Source organism: Thunnus thynnus, chromosome 22, assembly GCF_963924715.1.
Source record: "Thunnus thynnus chromosome 22, fThuThy2.1, whole genome shotgun sequence".
NCBI lineage: Eukaryota > Metazoa > Chordata > Actinopteri > Scombriformes > Scombridae > Thunnus > Thunnus thynnus.
Genome location: NC_089538.1, coordinates 2,641,307 through 2,668,667, shown reverse-complemented (window position 1 = coordinate 2,668,667; position 27,361 = coordinate 2,641,307). Strand labels below are relative to the sequence as shown.

General features: G+C 40.5%; 1 protein-coding gene across 2 annotated transcripts; it reads right to left on the bottom strand.

Annotated features, from left to right (window-relative positions):
• Positions 1–332: 332 nt before the first annotated feature.
• Positions 333–25,325, bottom strand: rap1gds1 (RAP1, GTP-GDP dissociation stimulator 1). 2 transcript variants are annotated; one of them, XM_067578934.1, is made up of 15 exons: positions 24,955–25,325; positions 20,611–20,718; positions 18,794–18,916; positions 17,151–17,276; positions 13,403–13,549; positions 10,407–10,535; positions 9,864–9,989; positions 8,451–8,594; positions 6,086–6,217; positions 5,610–5,744; positions 4,999–5,124; positions 4,707–4,846; positions 4,238–4,364; positions 3,560–3,688; positions 333–3,045 (listed from the first exon to the last, which is right to left on the bottom strand). In XM_067578934.1, the coding sequence occupies exons 1-15, from the start codon at positions 24,956–24,958 to the stop codon at positions 2,918–2,920; spliced, it is 1,824 nt and encodes a 607-aa protein (XP_067435035.1). In that variant the 5' UTR covers positions 24,959–25,325; the 3' UTR covers positions 333–2,917. The 2 variants fall into 2 exon arrangements, with proteins under 2 accessions (XP_067435035.1, XP_067435036.1); XM_067578935.1 differs by lacking the exon at positions 13,403–13,549.
• Between the last annotated feature and the right edge of the window lie 2,036 nt (positions 25,326–27,361).

Here is a 27,361-nt window from a genome sequence, read left to right as displayed (position 1 = left end):
GAAAATAACAGAAAAAACTGCTGATGGTGAGTATATTCAGACATATATTGTCTGTTTCTGGCAAATAAACACTGCGTAACTATCCGGTCGTCAAATTCACGCAAATTAGGCGAAAATTCTGCAACGTTACCACAACAAATATTTCACTTAAGTGAAGCAGTGGCGGAACTGTGAATTAACGGAATCATGCCATTTCTGCAACGTAGTTTAAGATTAGCCTACATGGGTTATGTTCACAGATATTTTACAATTTGATATTGATATTTATTTTGTAATAAGATGGTGATGAATTCTACAACACTGACATACTGAAGAAATAAAGACATCAGCCATCACCAGCTATCATCTTTTATTATCTGCTGTGTTACAATCCTCCAAATGTACAACTCATGACATTTACAACAAACATTTAAGTTTATAGTATTTTACGCAGTTACTATGGATACATCTCCACTGGCATGTGTCTTTAGAAGAGCACAAATCTGATAAATAACCATTCATACCTTTAAAAAAAAAGCGTGGGCCCAGACCAGGAAACACACCGTGGCATGTTAACAGGGTGTTGGTACAGTGTCGGACATGCTGAGATATGCATGTTAGCAGAAATCCCTTCGACTAGAAGAACCAACCGTCATATATAAAGAGAATCCTGTGTGGTGGTGCTGTGGTGGTGGTCAGGCAGTTCAACGACTGACTGTTCTGTTTGCCTTCAATTACTTATTCTCATAAGAATCCAGACTTTGCTCCACGCTGCCTACCCCAAGCAGTACATTCACAACACACATACATACTGTAAACACACATGTAGGAATGGTGGCTGCTTTATTTTGTACTGTTTAAATTACACTCCCTGCTCTTCTTACAGCACACATCAGTGTCCCTGGTTTTGGGATTTTTGGGGGCGTTATTGTGTGTTCTAACAGGATCAGGGAGTGAATCATGAACCTGGGTGGTGGTCTCATGCCTATATTGACTTTGTCTCTTGTTCTTGGCTGCTTTTCATTGCTTACTTCATAATTTCCTGCTGACCAGGATGTTTTTATTGGTATTTCCTTGAGTTTTGTCCACAACACTGCAAACAGAGGATTTTAAACTGTAGAAATCTGGATATGCAAAGGTTGTCAAGCATTGATTAGAACTATGGTGCATTTATTGGATCGATGTTGAGCTTTTCATACAGAGTTCTAGCCCTCATCCTAGACTGTCATATTTCACAGTTCTGCACCACTACTTCCAGGAACTTGGACATTTCAGTCATTGAGCAGCTCATACATAAGGAATGGGAGTAATGTTGAAAATTTGATCTCACTGGAAGGTAGGAAATCTTGTTGGTGAACTATAAGGCGAAAAATCTGTCAGGTGGGTGCAAAGTAAGATGTAAAAGACAAGTATGTAAAATACATCATGGACCATGTGGATTTTATTGTACAGTTTGTATTTACTTTAATGAAAGAGACCTCTCTTGGCCTGACTGAAACATGTTTTAGTTATGTTTTTTGTTACTTTTAACCTACCTGACATTGTCTTTACCCATCTTATAGGCAACTTAGAAGATTGTCTACCATCTGTTGATGTCCAAGTTTTGATGATAGTGATTCAGGACAGTTTGAGTATGGCGGTCCTAACTCAGGGCCAACACAGCTCCTGCAAGGAGTTGAACATCTCTACTGTTCTTTTAATGTCTTATATTTCCAGTTGGAAACACTATCAATTCCAATTTGGACCTTTTCTTTATGTAAACTTGACTGCACTCAGTCTTGGAGTTAGACTTGACTACAGCTCTGTGCTTCACCAGGTTCTTATGTGATTCTCTTTCAGCGACACGGGGTGGAGACTTGTGGGGCCTTTAACTTCACTGTACAGCTGTTGGAACAGGGAGAATGTGTCTGGACAACTGTGGAATTAAAAATCTGAATAAAACCTCGAGATCCATGTCTTAAAGAACAAGTGCAAAAAAAAAGGAGTGTACAAGACTGGAGGTGTCAGTAGAGGAGGGCAGGCTGTACTTTGGAGTTATGCGAGCAGTAGAGAGGTAAAATGAACACTGGCACACCTTCAACAGGACTAAAACATGCACAGTTTCTAGTCAATTTATACTTGAGCTACATGGGACACGACTGGGCACATCATAGATGGCGGCTTTTTCTTAAAAATGAAAGAAAAATCACGACAGGAAAGGGTTTTTTTTGTTCTTTTGTGCACATTTTTTTTACTGGTGGGTTACCGGCGGATGGTATCACAGCTATGGTCGTAAAAGAGTGTTGTCTCTTTATCTATTGCGTTAGGCTGTCTATGGCGCCTCAGCTCCAGTGGAGCTACTTGTAGCAGAAGATGCATGCACAAGTAGAGGTGGGGACCAGGGATAGACTGATGTGTCAGCTGATTTAAAAAAAGAAAAAGAAATGGCTTCTACCTCTTGAGCATTTGACTCAAAAGCATAATGGGTGTCAGTCTGTAAAGCCTGGAATGAAACCTGCCTCACCGTTCCTTAAGGACCTGCTAACCCACCTAAATAAATCTCATTATTATGGCTTTCAGAGGAGAGTTTTGGTGTCCCATGGTGGTCTAAAAACAGTTTCAGAGGCTCTTCCACCCGAACAAGTGATTAATTCTGGGTGAATTCTTATCATTCAAAATAAAAATTCAATTAGAAAATACTCAGATTTTCTGATTTGTATATCAGCACAAAATATTGCCGGTCTAAAACGCACATCAGTCTAACCCCAGTGGAGGTGGGCTGGGCGGAGGGTTGGGGATAGAGACGTCACTGTATGTCTGGCTGGCAGTTAACGCGACATGGTACCTTGGCACATGACGATGGGGCACAGGGGAGAGCAGTCATGAGGTGTCGTCGGGTGATTATGTGGTCAGGCAGGCATTTGGGTGGGTGGGTGTGGGGTGGGGTGAACACAGTCATTTAGCTCTGGGCAGTTAGTCGCTGCTCCGTGAGCGACGCCTGGTGTGATACGGTCTTGTTTTCGTGAGCCCTCAGCTTGGACACCACGTCGATGAACGCCAGGCTCTGGACTTCTTTGTGGAGCGGCTCTGAGAAGAGAAGAGAGTCTTTGCAGTGACAGCCCTCAAGAGTAAACCACTGTTAATGCTCAAAAAAAAAAAAAAAAAATTCTGATTCATGAATTAGTTTCAATCGCTTCAACTTTGCTGTTTTTTCGTACTGTTTTAAGTTTCTATCATTTAGACTCAACACTTCCTGCATAGATGTTCTACATTAAAGTGGCTCAAATGGGAGAACCTCCAACCTCAAGTCCATCAGGTGTGGAGGAGTTCGCAAAAGAGCTGGTCTTTAGCTTTTTCTTAAAGATAGAGAGGGACTCTGCCGATCAAATGGAGTTTGGTAACTCTTTCCTCCACCAGGGAACTACAGAAAAGAAGAGTCTGACTACCTTTCTGTTAAAAAGACAGCGGTAAGTATGACATAACTCTGATGTTGTACTGATACTGATCTTCCTATTAGTGGACGACCCGCTCTACCTCCTGAGCCACAGCCGCCCCATATGTAACATTTATGAGACAAGTCAGTTGTGACTTGTGGACTCACCTGAGCCCATGACTGCACAGATGAGGATCATAGAGTTGTACTTGATCTCTGGTGCACTCCTCTCGTCTGACAGCAGCTTGTGAAGCACCGACACCAGACTGGCTCCAACAAAGTCCTTCTCAGCTGCAACTGAAATCCAGAAAGAGAGTCTTGGTGTGTCAATTTTCTGGTCTCTGTGTTTATGAATGAACTGTAGGATGTATGAATAGCTGTAGGAAATGTCAGCATTTTTTAAATAGAAGATGTTTCCCTGAGGCTGTGTGCAGAGTAGTTATGTGTATCCATAGTGCCGGCTGCTGTTCATGAGCAGCTGGATCATGTAATTGGTCCGGTTCTTTTTGATGCATGCTTCTAGCATTTTTAGTCATGAATCAAGCTGGATTCCTGTCAAAGTAAAGCAATTCTAAAGATCTTGTATCAGCCAGGAGAACTCTCCCTGCTCCTAACGACTCATCACTGTTTGAAGGCCCTTCATTGTTTCATAATGAAAAGTGCTGCAAGCAATTAAAAAAATGCATTGGAGATTTCTTTGCAAAGCAGTTATTTGTATTTTTATAAAGCATATAAAAATGTTGGCTTGGTGTGCAAAGTTGCCCAAGTGTAACTTTAAAAACTGCTGTACAAAATACAAATCTGTTGTAAATGAATGAATTAGTATTCATCCATTCTTGCTCTTACCCAAATCCAGAGCTGCTATGAGACCAAGAGCCACCAGTGCTTCATTCTGCATAATCATATGCTCACTGGTTGCCATGGTAACTAAGTGCTTGACTCCTCCTCCCTGGATGACAGTTCTGACCACTTCCTGAAATCCACAAAAAAAGACTGCTGTTAACAGGCTGCTCCTAAGAATGTACCTCCATATATATTTAAAAGAACAACAAATTATGGAAAATAATGAATATGTATGTTTTCCTGTATTTGTTCTGATGCAGTTTGATCCAATACAATAGCAAAAAAACAGGAATTAATCAATCACTTCATTATCTAACAACTAAAACCACTTGGGAGCTGTCAGGTCAGGAAAGGATTTTCTTTTAAGCTAAACTCTGCACTATTTTGTGTTTTATATATAACCATTTAGACTCTTGTTGGCATATTAATATAAATATTTTATAGACTTCAAGAGAGCAGCGTGGTGTCTGACCTTAGACTTGCTGTGTCGAATGAGAGCAGACAGCAGCCTGTTGGACTCGCCCATCACTCCTGCGTGATCTTTGGCTTCACACCACTCCACTAGCCTCTCCACCAGTTTCCCATTGGTCCCCAGCTGGTCCGCCGCTTCAGCTGGACCAACACAACACAACAACAACAACATTTTTTTCCAAATAATTTGCACTCAAATGCATTTGACTTGATTCAGCAGAAACTGCTTCTCAGTGTGTGAGGTGAGAGTCAACATATTGGTGCGAATAGAGAGACGATTGTAAAATCTCTACCTTGTGTATCGATGAGCATACGTAACGTCCCTAGGAGTTTAAACTGGACCGGAGGCATCTCTGATTGCAAAAACTTCAACACCACATCCGCTACTCCAGCTGACAGCATCTTGGATTTGTTGACCACTGGAGAAAGAGAAACAGTGCACTTTAAAACACCATTCTTTGCAATTTTCTACAATTTGGTGACTGTTCTGCTACAAAATGTTTTTATGCTTAGTTAACACTTAATAAAATATCAAGGACACATTCCTAGCTTTTACCTTTTGTGAGAACAAAATACATTTTTACACTTTTACAACAATATTTCCAAATGCCAACTCTCAAACTACAAGGCTGATGCCACTTGTATTATTGTAGGAAAATCTATTTCTTGTACTGTACAAAAGACTATTGGGTGCTTTTAACTTAATGTGCCTTATTTAAATTGTAAATAAAAGAGATGTGACTCTGCAGTGATGATGATCCACCACCTGATCACAGCTGATAGCGAGTCCGCTTGGATCCATTCAGGTATCAGTGATATTGACACACAGACCTGAGATCAGTACAGTGGTACTCTGACCGACCGGACCGGGGTGGTCTGAATTTGACTGATGTTAGCAGCTCACCAGGTATGGCCAGGTTCCGCAGGGCGCTGAGAGCTGCGTGCTGAACGGTGACGTTGCCTTCCTCAACGTGCCGATCCAACAGCTCCAGAAGCTTCTGCACAATCCCAGTGTCTACCATGTGGATGCAATTCCCATCTACACACAGGAATAAACAAACCAGACACTGCATTTTACCAGGAAGCCTGACCAGTGCTGGCTACTGCCAACATGTTACTTTACCAAGTAATTAATAGTGTTAGAAATGATTTCCAGTGAATCATCACTTTCAAAACTGTTTTGAAAATGTCCAGCCACGATCTTTAAGTTTATTTCTGTTGTTACACATCACGCTCTCAGCTGGCGTGAGAACAGTTAAGAAGAAATTGAGATTAAACAGCAGTTGCAGTATTTGTCTTTGTTGTACTCTCCCAACAGGAAAGATAAACATTTAAGCCATTATTTAACTTCATCCCACAACAAAGTGAAGTACAGCTTACCGTTACGAGCAAAGTTAGCGATGGCCAAAGCTCCAGCCAGCTGCAGCTGATGGTTATGAGATGGTACCCAGGACAGGACCCTCTGAAAGACGCTGCCTTTTCCTCCCTCAAACAGCTTCTGCATGGACTCGTCTACACAGCAGCATGAAGACAATGTCATTCTGTGTTATGAGGCAGCAAATCTGTTTAAAAATGCAGCTAGCCCAAAAAGCCAGAGTCCAGCTTCACTACCTAGAGACCTTGAACGGTTCCAGCTTCACTTTCAAACATGGGTGGAGCAGTGAAGTCAGTCCCTGCCAACTTACCAGTCACCTACAGTATGTATGTAATGTAAGTTGTGGCAAGCTGTGATTGGTTGGGGTCCAACATGTAGTCAAGTATTTATGACTCTGATTTCAGATGATCGTCTAATCTGACAGTGACCAGATTTATCACGCAGCAGCGCAATATGTCGACCAATCATTGCTAAGACTAGATGTATTAACTGTGACATAACGCTGCTGCTGCTACAGAAATGAATAGAGGACATCATCATGTAGTATCCATATCACTCTTGCTGAGTCATACAAGATTCATACTTAACATTTGACTCAGGGATTGAAGATGAAACTAGGCTTCTTGCATAGAATTAAAGGCTGTCTGTCATTTTTAAAGCATAAAATTATTGTTCAGTCAACTTGAAGGTCTGTACTGTCATTACTTCAGCAGCATTATGAACATCACTGCTCTCTGTATCACAAGGTTTACAGACCAGACGAAATGATCATCTCATGATATTCATCTATTAAGATCTACTTTTGAAGCTTCCAAACTAACATCTCTTCTCTCATTTAAATCTTGTGACTACAGCACACGCTCCAATAACTACTTAACCTTAAATATCCCTTATGTAACCACTAATTTTGGCAGAAATGGTTTCAGGTATTTTTTTAATGCAATGAGCTGCAAAATGTTCTGGAGCTGGATTCTTCCCTTCTCCTAGGAGAATTTAAAGCTTTAATTATCTGATGTTTTTCATGACTCTTGGAACTATTTTGACTAATTTGGTTATCTGATTACAAAAGGTCTCTTGTTCTCAGGTCTCTCTTGAAAAATATATCTTCATCTCAGTGAGACTACTTGATGAAATAAAGTTTAAATGAATGTGATCTGATGGGGCTGGTAAGACTAATAGCAGGGACCGGTATGCATATTTTATGACACCATGTTCAAATCTATTCAGCTGCATTAAAATATTTACATTAAGGCTGAATTATTCATTCTTAACATCGCTGCCAGATGGAGGACTCCGCAGACTGTTCATTATTATTTATGGTCATATATTGTATGCGTAAAGATTAGAAGATGTGGTCCTTTCTGCTCAAGACTCCTCTCTGTTCTCCTTCAATTTTCAACTCAGACTGACCGGACCAGACAGGTGATGCCTTTATATACAATCTATGGATATGACTCCATAAGTTTTGTCTCAATCTTTGCAGACAAAGCAACAGAATTGGCCAACAAATCTGATTCTGATAGAACACAAAGTTGTAGCCATGACAGTAAACAATTCTTCAGATATGGTTGTTGCTGCAAAAAGCCACAAATTCTAAAACGTGGATGCTTCACAGATCTAAACAATCAGCACAGTTTCAAGGTGGGCACTGAGATCAGTGTCACCAATTCACTATCTGACCAAAAGTGAAATATGGTCACAATCTCCTCTTCTGTTCCTGAGTTATGGTGTTGAATAATGGCCAGAAAAGTGTATTTGCAGAACATTATGATGTCACAGTGAAGCTGACTTTTGACATTTTGGATATAAAATGTCTTTATTTTTATCCTATTAGACATTTGTGTGAAACTTTGTCATAATTAGCACATGAATTCTTGAGTTATGGCCAAAAATGTCTTTTGTGAGGTCACAGTAACCTTGAGTGCAAGTGGACATTTGTGCCAAATCTGAAGAAATTCCCTCCAGGTGTTCCTGAGATATAACCTTCACAAGAGAAGGGGACGGACAGACGGACAACCTGAAAACATCTGTCACCAGCACAGAGGCATAAAAGAGACATCCTGCAAATAGACACTCAAGTTGGAATTGAGTTGTAAAATAATAAACATATTTATTATTTCACTGGATACTGATTTATTTGGATATATATGTCATTGCTTATTTATTTATTTATTCAATTGCCAACTTATGAGTTTATTTTAGGGAGAGATACTTATATTTTACATTTGATATTTAATTTCTTTGTAATATTTCTGATCACTTATTTATTGATTGTCAATAACTTCATTAAATAACATCTATAGTTGTGTATTTGATTCATATAATTATGACCCATCTAGTGTTAGATCATTATTGGTCCCTGGTGTTTACCTCCCAGCAGCAGGAGAACCATGAGGTCGGAGGCAGTCTTGAGCTGGGCGATGTCTTCCTCTCTCTCTCCGTCCACAGTCTGAGCCACCACATCCAGGAGACACTCCACCAAACCCGCCTCCACCAGCTGCAGCTTGATCACATCTGGCAGGGAGAGAGAGGACGAGACAGTCAGAGAGGAAGACTGAAACACACTGCTGCTGCTGCTGCTGCTGCAGTGCATCATGTGATATGCATCATATGATATACATCATGTGACGCCATTAACACATGCAGGATAACAGCATATTATACTGAATGTTAGTTAAGTCTCATTGAGACACTGAGGAGACAAAAGGAAGAATAAATTACATATATAAACATTCACAACAAAACAAAATCATCACACACAGACACGTTAATTAAAACTGACAAATGTTAAAAATATCAGTTTGAAGTCTCCCAGAGGAGTGACTGTGATTTCAGTTTGGTTTATTCCAGCAGTAAGGTGCACAGTGACACAAACCTGTCCTCACTTTGAACTCAAGATGTGAAATAACATGGCAACGCACAGATAACACCACCTTATAAATAAAATCACAGGTATGCTGATGCCTTCTGGATGTCAGTGAAAACCTTAAACCTGTAATGCTTCAGAATCCAGTGTAGATATTATAGGAGAGTCAATATTGTTTCCTCTCTTCTGTTCAGGTGTCATATCTGTGTCAGCCACAACAAACCCACAGTTATCATCATCATCATCAGCCCTGAAAAGCCATATCACTTCATCTCTAATTTGAAGATGTCAACATGAGCTTTTTGACTATTTCCTAATATTTTATAAACCAAACAACTGATTGAAAAAATTATTATAGATTATTCATCACAGCTGTTCCTATATGAGTGTTTGCCTGCATTTTAAAGGTTTTTTTTGCAACTTTCCTTTGAAATCATTTGAATGTTAGGACAATATATGACTGTTTAGCCTCTCTAGAGATGTACTAAACAACATGCAGCGTGACAAATGAAGAGATGTTGAAAGAGAGATGGAGAGGCAGAGAGAGAGGTTTCTCTAGAGTAGAGTTAAGTAGGACGTTGTCCTGGAGACTGACAATGTGGGAGCACCCAGTGTGCCTGGAACGGTGATAACAACAGTCTGTAAGATGCTCTCTCTGTTGTTGAAACACACACACACACGCATTTGAAAAAGAGCAGCTGAGCGAATGCAGGAGCTGTCTGCCATGAATGTGCAGTTAGCAACTAGCCTGGAAAGCATGACTCACACTAAGAGGATCATTTACTGTACAGTAGGTGGACATGAGTTTATCTACAGGCATGACAGGATACTGCAGTCTGCCTGTTTTGTCTTTGAATGTCCAGATTTCCCTCACAGTTCATACAGAACTAGAAAAAGATTAAAGAAAAAAAAATTACCATTTTCTGCAAGAGGAGCCAAAACCTCAAAAATCATTTCCTTCTTCTCGTGCTCTGTTTGCTTCTGGAAAAGACGCACCAGCTCCTCGGCGATATTGGTGGAGGCAAACTGCTCTTTGCTGGACTCTGAAAACACAAGAGGAGTATCACAGGCATGTCATGAAAGAGATCCTCTCCTCTATAATCTGAACCAATCAAAATACAGTTAGAAAATACTGTCTTGACCATTCCAAGACATCTTATGATCACTCCATTTAGATTCATGTAATTTTCAGTTTGGACAATGATTACACTTTCTGTGATCTAGTATGGCAACTGATTATCTTCTAAAACAGTGCTGATGTCATTCCCTTACAAGTAAAAGAGATGGTGACATGACCTAGCAGCAGTTCAGTATGGGTTTGGGGTTTGGTTATTTCTAAATAAAACCTGACAATATCTGACAAACCCAAGTAACTAAATATCAGTAAATGAAGCTCAGGTCATCTAGGTGAAATGTGGATGTTAGAATGGTTGACTAAACAAGTGTTAAGATATACTCACCAAGCTCAGCCAAATTCCCAAAAGCAATTAGACACATTTCTGTCAGGGCTGTGTTGTGGGAATGGATGCCTAGCAGCTTCACCAGAGTGGGGATCACACCCATATTGATCAGCTGGGCTTGTAAGGAATCTGGAAAAACAGAGACAGACAGAGAGATGGGCAGTCGATCTGTTTTTTTTTTAAATCTTTGTGTAGGTTTGTAGGAGACAAAGAAAAAAAATGTTCTTTTTGCTTGAAAGCTTATATCATACACTTAAACAGTGTACTTAAACAGTGAGCATTTCTTTAACTGATATTAAAGCGTTTTTTCTTCTATAACACTATGTACTGCTTCCATTGAACGTAGATGACACCATAAACAGAGCGCATTAACACTGTAATGAAATAACAAAGGAATTCCTGCCTGATGTATGTTTAGGAAATCACAATAAAATCTTACAAAAATACTCATCACACACTGACACAGGATTACGTATATAAACAGATTCAATATGCACCACGGTTCTCTTTGGGTGAGTTAGAAAAAAGGCAAGTACATTTTAGATCCCCAAAACCTAAAAGGAAATGTGTAGAAGCATTTGCGATTTGATGGTAAGACATGGTAGAGCTATTAGAAGCACCTGGAGAGCAAAAAGAAAAGCATTTAGATGTAGTTTTTATTTAAAAACCCAGAGCTGATGAATCAGTGGTGGAGGGACACAAGAGAGGGTAAGAGGAGCACGACAGAAGAGAGAAGGAGAATCTTCAGATCCGTATGGAAGGTCAACCAGGACAATCTCATCACTAAGCAAATTTGGATTTAGAACCAACAGATCGTCTGTGTTTAACCGTCTGTAGAATCTATTGAGACACTGTGTGTGATATTGCTCTACAGTATACAAATAAACTTGACTTGAGGAGAATCCAAAAACAGAAAGGGCATGAAGCATTAGCATTGCTGGAAGAATTGTCCCAAAAATACCACCAGTAAAAAACACCACTTCATCAACTCACCCATGGTCTCATCGACAGCGTTTACAATATTTGCACCAACGTGTCGCGATTAATTTGCCAGTTTTACATTAATGTTTACAAAGTATAAAACGAAGCACCTTCAAATATTACACTGTAACTATCTTATTCATTACAGCACATGGTGTGTGCACTCATCTGGAATTATAATGCATTCACTTGCATTAAATGCGATGATTCAGTGTTAGTAAATGCGCATTAGCTAGACATGAGAAGTCAGCTAGATGCTGAAAGCTGCTGAAAGCCACAAAAACTCATCTCTTCTTTTAATGTAACCCCAAACCTCACACCACCCACTCCGAGAGATCCAACCGTCATTGCCAAAAGGCACCTTGGCAGGAGCTGCAAGTCTGTCAGATCACATACTTGCTGCTCTCAACAAGCCTTGTTATCACAAAGATGCAAATTGTCGGATAGTCCAGAAATACATGTATGCAGGGATACAGTGGATGACAATTAATCGTTTTTTCCACCTTTTCTAAGCTGGTCTAATCTGTTAATTTAACCTAGGAGTAAATATAATGATAAAGGGGATTGAGAGGCGCCTTAGTACGTAGTAGTTATGGTGGCAAGTGTGCACCTGAACGTCTTCCATTTGTGTCCAGCTGGGGACCTTTGCTGCCTGTCATTCCCCATCTCTCCTTCCCCCAATTTCCTGCCATCTGTCTACTGTCGGCTATCTAATAAAGGAATAAAATGCCAAAAAAATGTATTAAAAGATAAAATTGGAGTAAAAATGTTGACTGAAAGTAATTTTGTAAGGATAGAAACTTAAAAATAAAAATGGATCGCTTAAAAAAAACTATATATTAGGCCTTATGTTGTTAACATCCCTTTAAAAAAAAAAAAAAAAAAAGGTATCTGGAATCTTTAATTTGATTTTCAGAAAACTTCTACATAATAAATCAATACAGATCTATAAATAATAGAATATTCTTTTCCTGGTTGCCTCAAGAGATTCTGCAGGTTATTCAGCAGCTCTTTTGCATTTTTCTCATCACCTTCCATTGTTAAAGAATACTGCAAGCTGTCATTACGTCCTCATTTACCATAAATTGTGGATTTTTTTTTTTTTTTTAATTTGGCTAAATCTTTTAATGAAAATCTGTAAAAAGCAAAAAAAAAAAGGATGGCACTTTTTACTTAAACTAAATCACTGGATAAATGCATTTGTAAAACATTTTACACACATGATCATTTCCCTACAGCTTAAAAGAATAGTTCAGGATTGTAGGAAATGTGTTTATTTGCTTTCTCTTCACCTTTCCAGTCTTCATGCTAAGCTAGGCTAACCACACCCTGATTCCAGCTCTGTAGTGAACACACAGACATGAGATTTATCTTCTCATCTTATTCTCAGAAAGAAAGTTTACTAAGCACACGTCCCAGAATGTTGAACTACACCTTTAACTACTCTATCTACAGTATGCTACTAGTCAATATAATGGATCTACACAGTATACAGGCCTAACAGCAGCACCATAACAGAGTGTAGACAAATCCTCCATAACTGTTGACGTGTTATTCTGGAATTTTTTAAATTTTATTTCCATCGTTCCAAGATAATAATATTATGAGCTGTTTGGTGCTGCATTTATGCCAAACAGAAAGGAGGATTCAGCAGTTTGATACAGGCTAGTGCGAGGCCTTTCATCTGTTAAGAAGCAAGGAGAGGAACTAGCTGATGAATGTATTCTACCTGCTGACTCTATTAACAACGCACACTTACAGGGGCGAGGTAGAGGAGGGAGAGGTACCGCTACTATGCCTCTCAGCAAATATTAATAACTGCAGATTACCTCAGAAGTGAAGTTGGAAAAAGCAACAGAGAGCATGGTAGAAAGATCAAGAGAATGGTCAGTCCAAAACAATTCAACCCTCCTGTCTGTAAAATAACGTGACATCGTCTGTGTATAAGAAAGAGAAGATTCCGCTGATTAGTTCAGATTATTTAACAGTTGTTCTTGGGGGAAGATGGTCATTACCATTATCATTGCTATAGTTCATCAGCATGCCACAAAAGACAGTCAAGAGCTTCTCATTTTCCGGCTCAGTATTTTGGAAGAGGGATTTAATGTGTTCAGCTACTATCTGAGCCCCTCCTGCCAGGTCAACTGCACTCCTGCCCTCATCTGCAAAACAAAGAGGCCAGGACACAAATCAACCACAAAGGAAAGAAAAAAAGAAAAAAGAAAAAAAAAATAATAATAACCACAACCTGAAAAAATACACATGAAAGCAACGTTAAATAAGCAGGACAGAACATACAAATCAATGCTAACTAAGGCTATAAAAACTGTCACAAAGCTGCATAAAATAAGTAAAGAATTATGACCACGACTGTTTTGACATAAAGCAAATCCAAGTCTAGCTCCTGTGTGGTGATTCAGGATTAATGTGATGCTGGTTCCTAGATCCCTCTAACAAAAGCTTTTTATTATTCAAATCCATACAAGAGTTGGATTTTTAATGCCACATGTGACATTGGTGGCCATAATTCTTTTTTGTTTTTAATACAATTTCTTTCTGTGTGTGGCAACAGAATGAAAAATTCTCATTCTGCTGCAGCCAAGAAGTCAACACAATCAACAACAGCAAAATCAAAGGCTTGAAATCTTAGAAAACAACAAGAAGAAAAAAAAAAGCTTGAATAAACTGACCATTGACAGTGGATATATTTGGCATAATGGAGCCTTTGTGTGCTGTCCATTTCCAGATCCTGCTCCTTTGATGACCAGCGGTTTATCTTTGATACTGTTATTTATTAGAGACTTCATCTGTGTTGTTCAGAGAAACAATAAATGCACAGTAGTCTCTCTGGGAGGGCTTTGTCTGGTGGGACAGCTGCCAAAGGAAGCGTTACATGAGTCAGCCCTCTCGGTGCGACTGTGTCGGCTACTTCCAGTTGCACCTGGCGGCCCGTGTCGCCTCACCTCTCGGCGCCACTGCAATACCAGGTGCTTAATATCACCCGTTTCTCTTCTCTTCACGTGATGCTTTAATGTGAAGGGCGTCTGGGTACTTGAAGTTACCCAAAAGCATCAAATCACACATAGAAGCTGTCTGGGCTCACACTACAGGTCTCAGTATGCTTCAATCTAAATGCTAAATGCATCTGTAACCCCCTTTCTGATGATGGGAAGGGGGACGCTGTGTTTGACAATTTTAGTAATTTTCCAAAACACACAAACGGACAATCACAATTGGTCAAGAGTGCAGAGATGTGAAGGTAGCAAGCTTTGAACTAGTCTCAAGCTCTTTTCCTGTATACGACTATAATACCAGTCAGAAGCTGGGACAAACCCACTCATTTAGGGGTTTCTCTTTATTTTTACTATTTTCTACATTGTAGAACAATACTGAAGAGAGCAAAACTATAAAATAACGTGGAATTATGCAGTAAACAAAAAAGTCACATTCATATTTTAGATTCCTCAAAGTAGCAACTGTTTGCCTTGATGAAAGTTTTGCACACTATCGGCAATACATCTGTAAGCCTCTGTAAGGACTATCTGACATAGAAGCAGAGTGATGACCTGACCTCCACAATCACCAGACCTAAAGCCAACTGAAAAGGTTTGGGATGAGTTGGAGCGCAGAGTGAAGGAAAATCAGCGCTCAAGTGTTCAGCATGTGGGGAACAAGACTGTTGGAAAACTATTTCCTCATGAAGCTGCTTGAGAGAAAGCCAATAGTGTGCAAAGCTGTCATCAAGGCAAACAGTGGCTATTTGGAGGAAATCTAAAAATGTGCAACGTTTGTACTGTTCCTCGCACACAAAGACGCTGGATTGTTGGAGAGAGATCGGGAGGTGGTGTGGGCTATTAGGAACAGGTGGGAACACTTTTGCCTTCAGACGTCTGTTTGAAGCATACTGAAACCTTTTGGGGACGGGGTGTTGAGCTCGCACATCTGGAACGAGCTTGGAGTGAAACCCCTGGGAAGAAGTCACCTGGAGAGGTTCAGACATCTGATCATACCCTCGTTACCTTTACCATCACTAACATAGATGTAAAACTGCTAAATATTTCACAATTCTTCACTTTGAAAGCACATTGCTAAAAATGAACATTAATATACTTTGATTCACTTGTTTCAATATTTTCAAATGTATAATTAAAGAGTCTTATTACTTTCTATTTATATTGTGACTGTATGAAATGTAACAGCTCTTTTAACTTCATAATGATTATGCCCCACTTGTGTACACCACATTTTTAGTGAGCGTGCACACTGGTTATTCACTAAAGCGACCGAGGCGACGTCTTCCATATCACAGCGTGTTTCTTTAAGGTAGCGAGCAGCTGCTTCTCCACACTCTCCCAGTGTGTCTGTCATAAAGCAGCGCCAGCTCACTGAGACCCCCCTCCACTCAAACAAATGTCACATCCCACCAGATTCCACGGATACCCAGCTTTTCAACAAGAGGAGGAACTATACGCCAGAACTGACAGCTGTGATTAAAGCTTCTAAAGCTGTCTGCAAAATCAGGCTTAAAATCTGCTGCTCCTCCCTGAGGTCAAATACTCTGCTGGAACATTCACTAATCAAAAGGTCTGAAAGCGAGACGGTTCAAAAAGGTGCCACGTGTTAGCGTCGTTGTCAAATGAACTGTGATACCTTTGTTTTATTTCCTATCACGTAACGTGGTTTTGTCGTCACGTGTGGTTCTATCATGCGTGTCCAATTACATCATAACTTCAGGATATGTACAATCTGAAGCCTTTCAGCTGTTGATGAGCATGTGCTTGATGGTTTAGAATGAATAATGCTGAAAGCACGAGTTCACGCTGTCAGATTAACAAACACTTGAAGTTGGTTGTTTTTTCAACTATGAAAAGTTTTTTACTTGTGCTGTTAGTGATGATTATAATATAAACCTGCCATGTTTTTTCAGCTGTATCATTATCAGAGGGCTTTGCTGCTCATAATCACATAAATATGTGACTTTTGCCACTGTAGGACAGTTTTACTCATGACAAGCTAGACAAACAAGCTTTGCATTTTGGTCACAGTGAGTGTCAGCTGTTGGGTCAGCGAGGAGGGAATACCCAGATTCAGCGAGGATTAAACTTTTTTTTCTGCGGCTTTGTGGCGGGTGCTCTGCTGCCGTCTTCCAGTAGCCGGGATTTCATCGACAAAAACCATCTGACAAAACAGCAGAGCGGTGTAATACGTTTAGAAATATCTGATCTGTAATGAAGTCGTCTACGGTGTTAGCAGTCACAGGGTTTAAGAAGCTACAGCCTAGCGGGTGTGTGAAGCACCTGGAGTCTAAGTGTGAGTCATGTTTAAACTGTCATGTTAACATCACTTTATGCTGCTAGAAGTGTAACATCAATCACCACAAAACATCCTTTCTCTTCTGGAACGAACCTGCAGCTCCTTCAAGGTGAATCCTCCCAAAATGAGAATGTTATCAAACTACCTTCAATGTCAGAGAAAATTCAATTTAAGTGTTCACGACTAACAAACAGCGAGGCAGCAAATAGAGGACACGCTCTGCGACAGCAGTGAGCTGGGTTATTTGGAGCTCAACAAAAGAAATAAATGGCAATCACATGTCCCTGTGTGTAATCCTGTAAACCTGTTAAAGGCTGTGTAGCTGCTTAAACATCAGTTTTGTCTCCTGTAGTCCAAAAGCAGAATCATTTTTATTACTTATGTGCTGTTGGCTCTGTGATGGTGATGACCGGGCTCAATGTTCCTTAAGCAAAGCAAACTCCTACTTACGGCTGTCATAACAGATGTTGCCAAGAGCTCGGCCGGTCTGCAGTAAAACCTCCTGGTCGGTGGAGCTTAACAGCTGAATTAGAGGAGGGATGAGGCCGGCTTCGACGCAGGGACTTCGCATGAACTCTAGAGAGAGGCAAGCAGAACAGGTCAGCGTAAATTGGAGTATAATTGCATTAAAACAGTCCTGCTTGAACTGCAACGCTGCCCACAAAAAAACCCCCAATAAACCTGGAGAAATAAAAGAGATAGAGAGAGAACAGTAGAAACCAGCGGTCACCAACCCATCAGTCGCCATCGACCAGTTGATCCTGCCTCTTACAGCCATATTTATTGCTAATTCTAAGCCATCGCTTCCTGCTGCTCATGTTTCACATTAACAGCTTTTCATTAGTGAAGCACCCACAGGCTTTTATTTGGAAGCAGTAACAGGAAATGCAACGTATTCATTACCGAGGTTAGTACCAGCTGCTACCATTTGCTATAACCTCGCGTACACGTGGAGATACGGACGTTGTCAGTGTTTTTTCTTCAGCTGTTTTGTTTGAAATATTGCAGAGAAGAATGTTCAAAGAAGCAGCAGCCACAGTGAGCAAACTGGGTGAGCAGTTGCTTAACGGCAGACTCTTTACTACATCCTGGTGTATAGAAACGGTACAAAAGGACAGATGTCCTGATAGGCTGAATCTATGGCCGATGCAAATAATGCACAGACAAATAAACATATTTTCATCTATCACTGGCCAATAGAAAAGCTTTGCCTTGATGCCTAAAACTGAAGAAATGAAAAAGAAGCTATCTGTGGATGGAGTGATCACTCACTGCTATCTAAGACACAGTTTCCATTTCTCACTTCCAGTAATCTCTGAGTCACTATGTTCTGTATGTGGAGAGGACGTCTCACTGACGACCCTGCTCTAATCAGATTTTCATCTGGACAAACGAGGCGAGGGGATGATACACTCTCTCCTCTGTTGTGGTGGTGTTTTAGACTAACAAGTCAAATATGGTAACATTAAATCTTACCCGGTGCAAGCTTTAAACAATCAAATTGTCAGATAGAAAGGGAGTTGTCTTTAGCCCAGCAGTCACTTGGCTGCTTGCAGACATTTCCTGAAGCGGAGACAGATAAATGCCAGCGGGTTGTTGCCAAGCTTGGCAAACTGCTGTGGAGTGATCATTAGCTGCAGTCTTGCAAGCTGCTAAAAACCCATTCATTATCCTAACCTTTTCTTGCCCCAAATTCTTTTCACTTCTGCTTTTTTTCTACTTTAAAAGCTTTTTTCCTGTGCTCACACAGAGGCATTATGGAAAGTGGAATCTCTCTGACAATGCGGTTATGCAAGGTTTGAGTCCTTACACAATAACCTCAGAGTCAGTGACAGCTTAGCTCTGAAATGCCAAAAGTGCAGCTAAAACTGACCTGTCCATCAAACTGACTCTTGATATCTTTATCGATAGAGAAAGATCGATGGTTGCTCCGTTTCACACAAAATCATGTATTCACGAGGAAAACATGGAGAAACAAATGAAAAAAAAAAGGATGAGAGCAAGAGAAAGTGTAAAAAAATGAATACTGACAAATGGAGGAACAGAAAGTCAGGATGTTCCTGGGTTGGATGGGCTTGGAAACCGAACCTCACCGTTTTTGGCCACCTCAGCTATGATGTTGGCTACTTTAGGGGTGCAGGAAGACTGGGGGTTTAGCAGGGTGGGGAGCAGCGGAAGAACACCCATCTCCTGGATCTTCATACTGGCCTCTGTGTCTGCGGGAGAAAGAGACACAATTAATTAATGGATGCTTTCAGAAGTACAAGGTACCTACTAATGCAAGTATCATCACTATCTGACTTTCACTTATGGGATGTCCACTATGTTTTGTGAGCCAATATTTATTTTAATTTGATTTTTTCACCCTTCATTTTACTAATTACTGTGCTCACTTAGCTTACAGTAGGCCTGAAGTTATTAAAGCAATCTGAATATGATTTAAAGCTGAATTGCTCTGCGTCAAAAATATAATCTGCTGGTTTCCTGTAATATTTCCTTTAATATTTTGTCTCTGTTCAACCTCAACATTCACAAAATACTTTTCAACCAAAAGCAGCACTTAAAAGGTGTGAGTCACCTGCAAAATGTCACTGAAATAGAGATGAAATGACCATTTTTGGAACCCAGTGCGGCTCTGCTTGCATGGCTTACTGCTGCTGGCTTTCTTATGAGTCACTGAAACAGCTGGCTGTAGCTACAGTAGCTGTGTGGCTTTGTTGTTAACTTGCTGTGCAGTGGTTGTTTTAACAAGGCTGTTTTGATAATGCTTATTCACAGAGCAAACATCTGGCTTTACAGCTGATACCCTAAAGATTAATAAAACTGTTATCTGTCAACTAAGTGCGATGACGAGGAGCTGAGATGAGGACATGAGGGTCTGTCTGATTCGGCCCAGCAGGTACCTGATCGATCACATCGTACGTCGCTTTGTATCAGAGCAGCACAACGTTTCTTACAGGCTGGGAAAAGTAGCTGATAGAATCCTAAGCAACTGCCTCGCTTGATTAGGCCTAAAAAATCCCCGTTCACAGCAGAATGTCATCACATTTTCAGATAACAGATATTTGCATATATGCAACGCTGTAATAAATGGTAGATGTAGAACAGGCAGAGGCTGCTTTTCAAAGAGCCAATGTTCTGCTTTGATTGACTCTTGGTGAGAGAGATTGATAAGAAGGGACGATATTAGAGAAGAAGCAACAATCAGAACTCTATTTGCAACCACAGCATTCAAATTTTCTGAGGAGCTAGAGGTTCATGTGAAGAGGTATTATCACTTATGGATCCCTCGATTAAAGATTTCACCATGACTAATGATTATATTCATTATTTTCTTGATTAATTGATTGTCTAATTCAGAAAGATGTCAAACATCTTGTTTTGTCCAATCAACAGTCACCTAAAGATATTCAACTTACTGTCATGTATGACAAATAAAAATCCTCACAGACGCCGAGTCCAACAAATGTTTGGCATGTTTGCTTAAAAAAAAATGACAAAACAATTATTGGATTACTGATGAACTGACTAATAGTGGCGGCTCTACACCATGACATACAACAATAAATGAAGGAACCAAAGCAGAGCCACTGTTCTCTGTGAAATGATCCAGATTATCACACTGGTTTGGCTCCACAGGTTTAGAAATTGCAATGATGATCTGCTAAACAGCCAGGGGAAGAATTGCTCATTCAAACAGCAAGATGTCATTACTCAACCCGTCTGACAAACACTGTCAAACTGCCCAAAAATGTGGTTGAACACACTGCGACTGCTTTTATTTAGATTTGAGTCATGTGCGCCAAATGTTACAGGGTACAAAGCAGGCGGATTGCCAGAGTGACATTTAAGGAGAAAACTAGAGCAAGAGACTTTAAATCCTACTAGCTGTGAATCAGGTTATACTCACTGTTGTTAGCGAGCGCTTTCAGCAGGCAGTCCAGACAGCTCTCCACGCTGTCCGTGGCGCTGTCTGTAGACGCTAGCTTCAGCTTCTCCAGGGCTTCACTCAGGTTGTCTGAAAACAGAAACACACATCATTTAGCAGAAAGATAGGGATGAGCTGAGTGGAACGCAGGAAGACAGAGGGAGTGAGTCAGAGTATTTAGACTTGAACCTGGATACATGCTAATTTATTCAGCTGTTTGGGAATAGGAAACATTACAGGTTTGTTTTCCCAACAGAAGAATCCTTCCAAAATGTGGAGCTCGCTGAAAGCCGACGGCAGCACAAATGTTTAAAAAAAGGACCACACTTCAGCAAATATACCAAAAGCTCTCCAACTGACCCAGATGACAGAACTTTTCTATCTACGTCAACACACGCTTGGCTATAAAGTCACATTTTCTCTCTCTTCTAAATCTCTTTAACATCGCCAGGCTCACTACTGGAGTTGGGTCTTGTAAATTACCATTTTCTCTGGCAGTGAGAAGATGAATGCATACGGTTTTATATTGCTGTCACACAGGCAACAAGCTTTTAAAACCACCATGCACTGCATCTACATAAAAATACAGCCAAGTCCAACTCAAAGTGTTATTTAAGCATTGGAGTAATTACTGCAGGTGCTGAATGTATTTCACCGCAAGACAGCTGCAAGCACACACTGCACTCAGGGATTTCCAGCATCTGACTAACGGCTAATTTATAGCATTAAAAGAATTTTATATAAATCTTAACTTGTACAATTCCATCTTTGAATCCTCTAGAAACTCCTCAGCTCAGACAAAATGGAGCGTATCAGAAAACAGAAGTGTTAGATTCATCGTTTGTTTTCTGATATGCTTCATTTAGTAATAACAGGACCACAGACACACAAAAAACAGAATAAAACATAGAAATATGGACACTGTATCATCTTAGAAGCATGGTATTTGTATTTTCTCCCACCAAAAAATCAGTTTCTACATGACAAACCTGCAGAAAAATCCAAATATGTTTAGCTTTCAGCATTTGAGAGCAACTCAACTCATAAATAATGAAATAACGGTCTACTGTAAAGCTTGTTGTAGTAATATACTATGTAAATGTTTACAAGCTGTAACTGCCATCTAAAGCAGATATGAAATATATATCTGACACACTATAATAACAGGTGTAGCTGGTTTTACACACGTTTTCATTCCATAATATGCGTACCAGTTGAACTGGGAGGTTCAGCTAGTGTTTCATTAGAGGAGACACACCACTCTGTTGGTCTCGCTGAACTGCTGAAACGCAATCATGTGTCGAGCCACAATAAGCCTTTTTTTCACAGCAGACATTTCGACTTGTCATTAGTGAGACCACATAATGATGACAGTGTGACAGTGAGCCAGCATGTGCAGTACCAGGACCCTGAGACTGAAGCGGCTGAATGGATTTTTAGCCATCGTTCATTTTATTATTTAAACCTGAGCTTTTCCTGCTGTGACATGTCGAAATGTCCTCTGTGCAGTTACCGAGTGGCACGATACAGACAGCTTGATATTTTGACGTGCCATCTAGTTACTTAAGACGATAACACATCATCTGTCTGTGAAAACTCAAACATTAGAAGCCTGCATGTTTTCTACATGAGTGAATACAAAAGACTGAGGAGTGATAAAAGATTTGACATGAGATTTGTTTAGCATAGCAGAGATTAGCAAATCTGATTATTTTGCTGACCTGGAAACAGATCCAAAATGGAAGCTGCTACTGGAACTCAACCCTACTGGAGGAAAGCATCTGTTTTCTTCTGTTGTCCAGAGTTTCATTTATTTCAATTATCTGCTACAAGATTAAACATTTCGCCTGCTCTACAAGCTAACAGTGTGACGGCTACCTACCAGAGCCCGGCTGATATCAGCTGATATTAACTCATTGCAGATGATGCAAGATGATGATGTTGGTATCAGTGTGTATATCAGCTGATAAATGACAAAAAATTAAAAGTATAGAAGTGAGATAGACTGTCGTGCTCACATGAGCCCACTTGTGATAATGTGCGAGAGGAACAGAAGTGACTCTACAGCTGACGCATTGCTCTGGATTCCGCCATATTTCTCTTTTGGTCGTTGCCTTGGCAATATACGAATTTGGGGGGCGGAGCTTCTGACGCAGCAGGTGTATTTAATTGGGTGTTTAGTTCAAATGTCAACAATCTTTCTCCAGAATGACTGACTCTACCTTTAATAGTCGATTCATTGATTAGATGATCAACAGAAAATTAATCTAGTCATTAGTCATTTATTAAAATATCAAAATAGCAAAACATTTGCTTGTTGCAGCTTCTTAAATGTGCTCATTTGAGGATTTTCTGCATCATACATGACTGTTTTTGACTGTTCAGACAAAACAAGGCATCTGAAGACATCACAATGGGCTCTAAGAAATGATAACAGGCATTTTTCATTTTTTTATAACAAATGAATAATCAAGGAAATAATCGACAGATTCATTGTTAATGAAAATAATTGTTAGCTGCAGCCACTGGAGAGCAGTATGTTTAATTTTCAACCGTTAAACGCCCTGCCCAGTACATTTGTTGCTGGTAATTGCTAAAAACGAGAAAATGTAAGAGAACTCATATGATGGAGCTACTAAGCCGACCTCCTGTCAGCCAACAATGTGAAGCCAATTGTAGTTGCGACGCCTATCTCACTGACTTTGTGAACGGCTCTTCTATATTTCAGGACAAACCAACAGACAGCTTCAATGCTCTTCTTTCTACTTCTCTTTAGTCCATAACACAGACTAGAGTCATCAATCTGCTACACTGCCAGCTATGTTAACCAGAGAAACTGAATCATTGATTCAGCCGCACAGCTGCGCATCCATCACATGCTACGACAAAAATCAGGTTATCATTCCTATTCGTCTTACTAATCGGTGAAAGAACCGGATTACAGACAGGATATCTATTCATAACATAAGTACATACAGTACATAATTGAGCATTTTGTGATATTTGACAGCTCCACAATTCCAGTGAAGAGTGGTACCTCACTGGATTTATAATCTATAAAGAGCTTTTTACAGTCTGATGCAAAAGACTGATATTCATGTACAACTAGGCTACATAAAGGCTGCTGAATGCCTATTACGCAAGTAGCTTTCATACAGTATATGTGTTGTATGAGGCAAAGTGATGCTTTTTCATTGGCTCTATACAGCTGTTTTTGACTGCATTTTGACTCACAGCACAGCCTTCAGTTCAGTCTGTACTGTCTACACTCTCAGCAAAATCTGATTAGGACTGACCTGTCAGGTTCAGTCCAGAAAGCACTCTAATTACCTCTGAGGCTGACACTCTACTTCCCCATAGATTAAAAAAAAAAGAAAGAAAGAAATTAATTCGAAAACGCTATGAATTGCTTGAACTGAAAATGTTCTCAAATGTTAGTCCAGCATTTTGCCCACAAACCAGGTGATGGTAGGTTGCGTAAGGATTTCAGACACCGTTGCAGTGACCTGGTTGTTGCTGTCAGTTGCTAATGCACTGCACAACCCACACATCCATCCATTCCTCCGTCCCTGAGTGCCTTATATCAATGGAGAGGAGTGATCCTGCCTGGGATTGTGAAATACCTCATAAACTGATGCCATTCAGGGATGCAACTATCGCACTGGTTTTAGATGAAGGAGCAATAATTAGGGAATCTACGGCAAGTTTTAAATGGCATTTAGCAGTAAATTCAATGCTGATATAATACTAGGCCTGAGCTCATTTTAGTAAGCAATGTGTGAACACCACTAACCTGCAGAAACAGTAACAGTGTAGAGAGCAGTGCAGTATAAACAGCAACACACAGTAGGCTGCTGGATCCCATTGCATAACAGCTGTGGAGATGGAGGAGTGCCATCTACACCATCAACAGCACTGCCATTTCAGGGGATGTACATTCATTTAGCAACTCAGACCTTCAAGCCATTTCAAATCCCGGCTGAGTTACATCGGGTAATGCAATCGGAATAAACAATATTTACACAGGAAAAACATGACGAGCAGTAACAGCAGACAGTGGATGGAGAGAGAGAGAGGGAAGCTACCCCACCCGAGTACTGAGGCACTACACACGATTTAGCTAAAGTCAGCTTTTCATATGACTGACATTCATGCCTAATAAAATAGAAAACAGTGAAGATAAACGTAAATGTCATGCAGCCATTAATGTATGATAAATAATGTCGACCATACGGCGCTGCTTGCAGGCGTTTTCTTAACGACCATTTTATGGTTTAACTAACCGAAATGGTGAAAACAGTTCGTGTTAGCTAGCTGTCTACTCACCCATCTCAGCAGGATGTTGCTCCGGGAAATAAACCGAGGTGTTCAGTTCTCCAGAGCAGCCGTAGACCAAGTCGTAGTAGCCGGAGGCCCCGCTTTCCCCGCACTGCTCGTTCCTTACGCCGCTTTAAACTGGTGAAGTTAGCGGGATGAGGTTAGCCAGCTAGCTAGACAGTTAGGTAACTTAGCGACGGCAGCCTCCGGGCCGGTCGGGCGGTCCTGCTGTACAGCGGCCTGTACACCGGGGAGACGACCAGGTTAACACATCTGACTTCCTCTCATAGCCACACACACACAGTCCTTCTGGCTGCCGCTCCCCTGGACGACTGGCTCACTGCTGACATGCCACCGTCAAGTCAGCCGGAAGAGATGAAAAGCAGGACTTCCGGTGACAACCTTCAAAATAAAGGCCAGATGCCAAACCTACTTGATTTTTCCACCTGCTGTTCATGTTTACAGGCTGTTTGCAGGCAGGTTTATAGGCCCTGCATCCCCTAGAGCCCCCAAAAGTCTAACAATATTACCTCTAGCCCAAGAACTTCAAATATGGAAACTGACCAACCAGTAAGGATTAATACACTAGATGAAACCCTGGCAAATCAATGAGGGACAGAGAGAAAAAATGTTAAGAAGGGTCCAGGTTGAAAAATAAGTTTCCCTTTAAGTAAGAGCATCAATACAGCAATGTAAAAATACTCAATTACAAGAAAAAGTCCTGCATGAAAAATCCTACTACAGTTAAACGCACAATATGTAATTTCAGCCACTAGGGGTCTCTCAATCAAAACAGTAACAAAAGACGGTATGTGATGACGTTGTGAAGTAGCGTGGGATCATGGGAGTTGTCGTCTTTATTGTCAAACAACCAGCTTCTTCGGGATAGGATTAGTTCAGTGTTCATCGTTCAGGATGTTTTTACAAGGAGACGAATTATCCGCAGAGGTCTCCTCCTCTCCAAGACAAATGGACCTGGTGATTAAAACCGGTAAAAACACTGAATAAAGCTGTTTCATGTAAAAAAATAAGTGTTTCTCTGACGCTGTTCGGGTGGCACAGGATGTCCGGTAAGGGCTGCTAGCTGAGCTGCTGCTAAGGTTTGCTCAGCTTGTTTCTCTGATAACTTAAGATCCATACATTCAGCAGGTTTTTACCAGGAGCTGAAATATCTGCAGAGGCCTCTTCCTCTCCAGAACAAACAGACCCTGTGAATAAACAGGTACAAGCACTGAATAAAACAGTTTCACTTAAAAAATCAGTGTTTCTCTGATGCTGTTCAGCTGGCACCGGACGTGCGGTAGGGGCTGTTAGCTGAGCTGCTGCTAACGTTTGCTCAGCTTGTTTCTCTGATAACTTAACATCCAGACATTCAGCAGGTTTCTACCAGGAGCTGAATCATCCGCAGAGGTCTCCTCCTCTCCAAAACAAACATACACAGGGATTAAAACCGGTAAAAATACTTTAAAAAGCTGTTTCCATGAAAAATCAACATCTCTCTGATGATGGCGAGCACTGGACTTCCGGGAGGGGCTGCTAGCCGGATTGCTGTTAACGTTTGCCCAGCTTTTTTCTCTGATAACTTAAGATCCAGATGTCTGATGACTAAAATCCTTAAAAATGACCAAGATCTAAAAAGTTTACCATAAAAATGTGGCTTAAAACTGAATAACAGTCAATTTATAATAGTTTCTGTTGAACAAACACAACGCTGATGTATTATCTTGTATGCGTATACTCTTTGGTAGACGCCATTGTGGCAAACAGCCACAAAGCCAGTGTATTATCTTGTAGGTGTATACTCTTTGGTAGAGGGGTATGACGCCATTTACAGGTGACCAAATAAAACGGACCGTTACATGAATTAAAATGACAGATTTCTCTGGGTGTGAAAATTGTTGGAAACATTTGGGATAATGTACACAACTCAAGAATATACAGTACTGTGCAAAAGTTTTAGGCACTAAAAGTAAAGTTAGAATGCTTACAAAAATATTGCTATAAATTGTTTCAATTTATCAATTAACTTCTTACAAAGTTGAGTAAACAGCAGAAACCTCAATGAAATCAATATTTGCTGTGAGCAGCTTTGCCTTTAAAACAGCAGCAGTTCTCCTTGGTACACTTTAACACAGTTTTTCATGGTAACTTGCAAGTAGGTTGTTGTAACCATCCTGGAGAAAGAATGTTCTTCTGTGGATTTATTATGAAGGCCATCTCAGGTACTTCTTCACGTAATCCCAGACTGACTCCATGATGTTGAGATCAGGGCTCTGTGGGGGCCATACCATATCATCTGTTGCAGTTCTTGTTGCTGAAAATAGTTCTTTATGACTCTAGCTGTATGCTTGGGGTCATTGTCATGTCATGAATAAATTTGGGACCGATCAGACACCTCCCTGATGGTATTGCATAA

What these genes read in the sequence shown, in the direction of transcription:
- rap1gds1 (XM_067578934.1), bottom strand. An exon ending in GGTTCTCCTGCTGCTGGGAG is followed by an intron (nt 6,218 to 8,450) that starts GTAAACACCAGG and finishes GCTGCTGTGTAG; the next exon opens with ACGAGTCCATGCAGAAGCTG. An exon ending in CTGTGCAGTCATGGGCTCAG is followed by an intron (nt 3,046 to 3,559) that starts GTGAGTCCACAA and finishes TTCTCTTCTCAG; the next exon opens with AGCCGCTCCACAAAGAAGTC.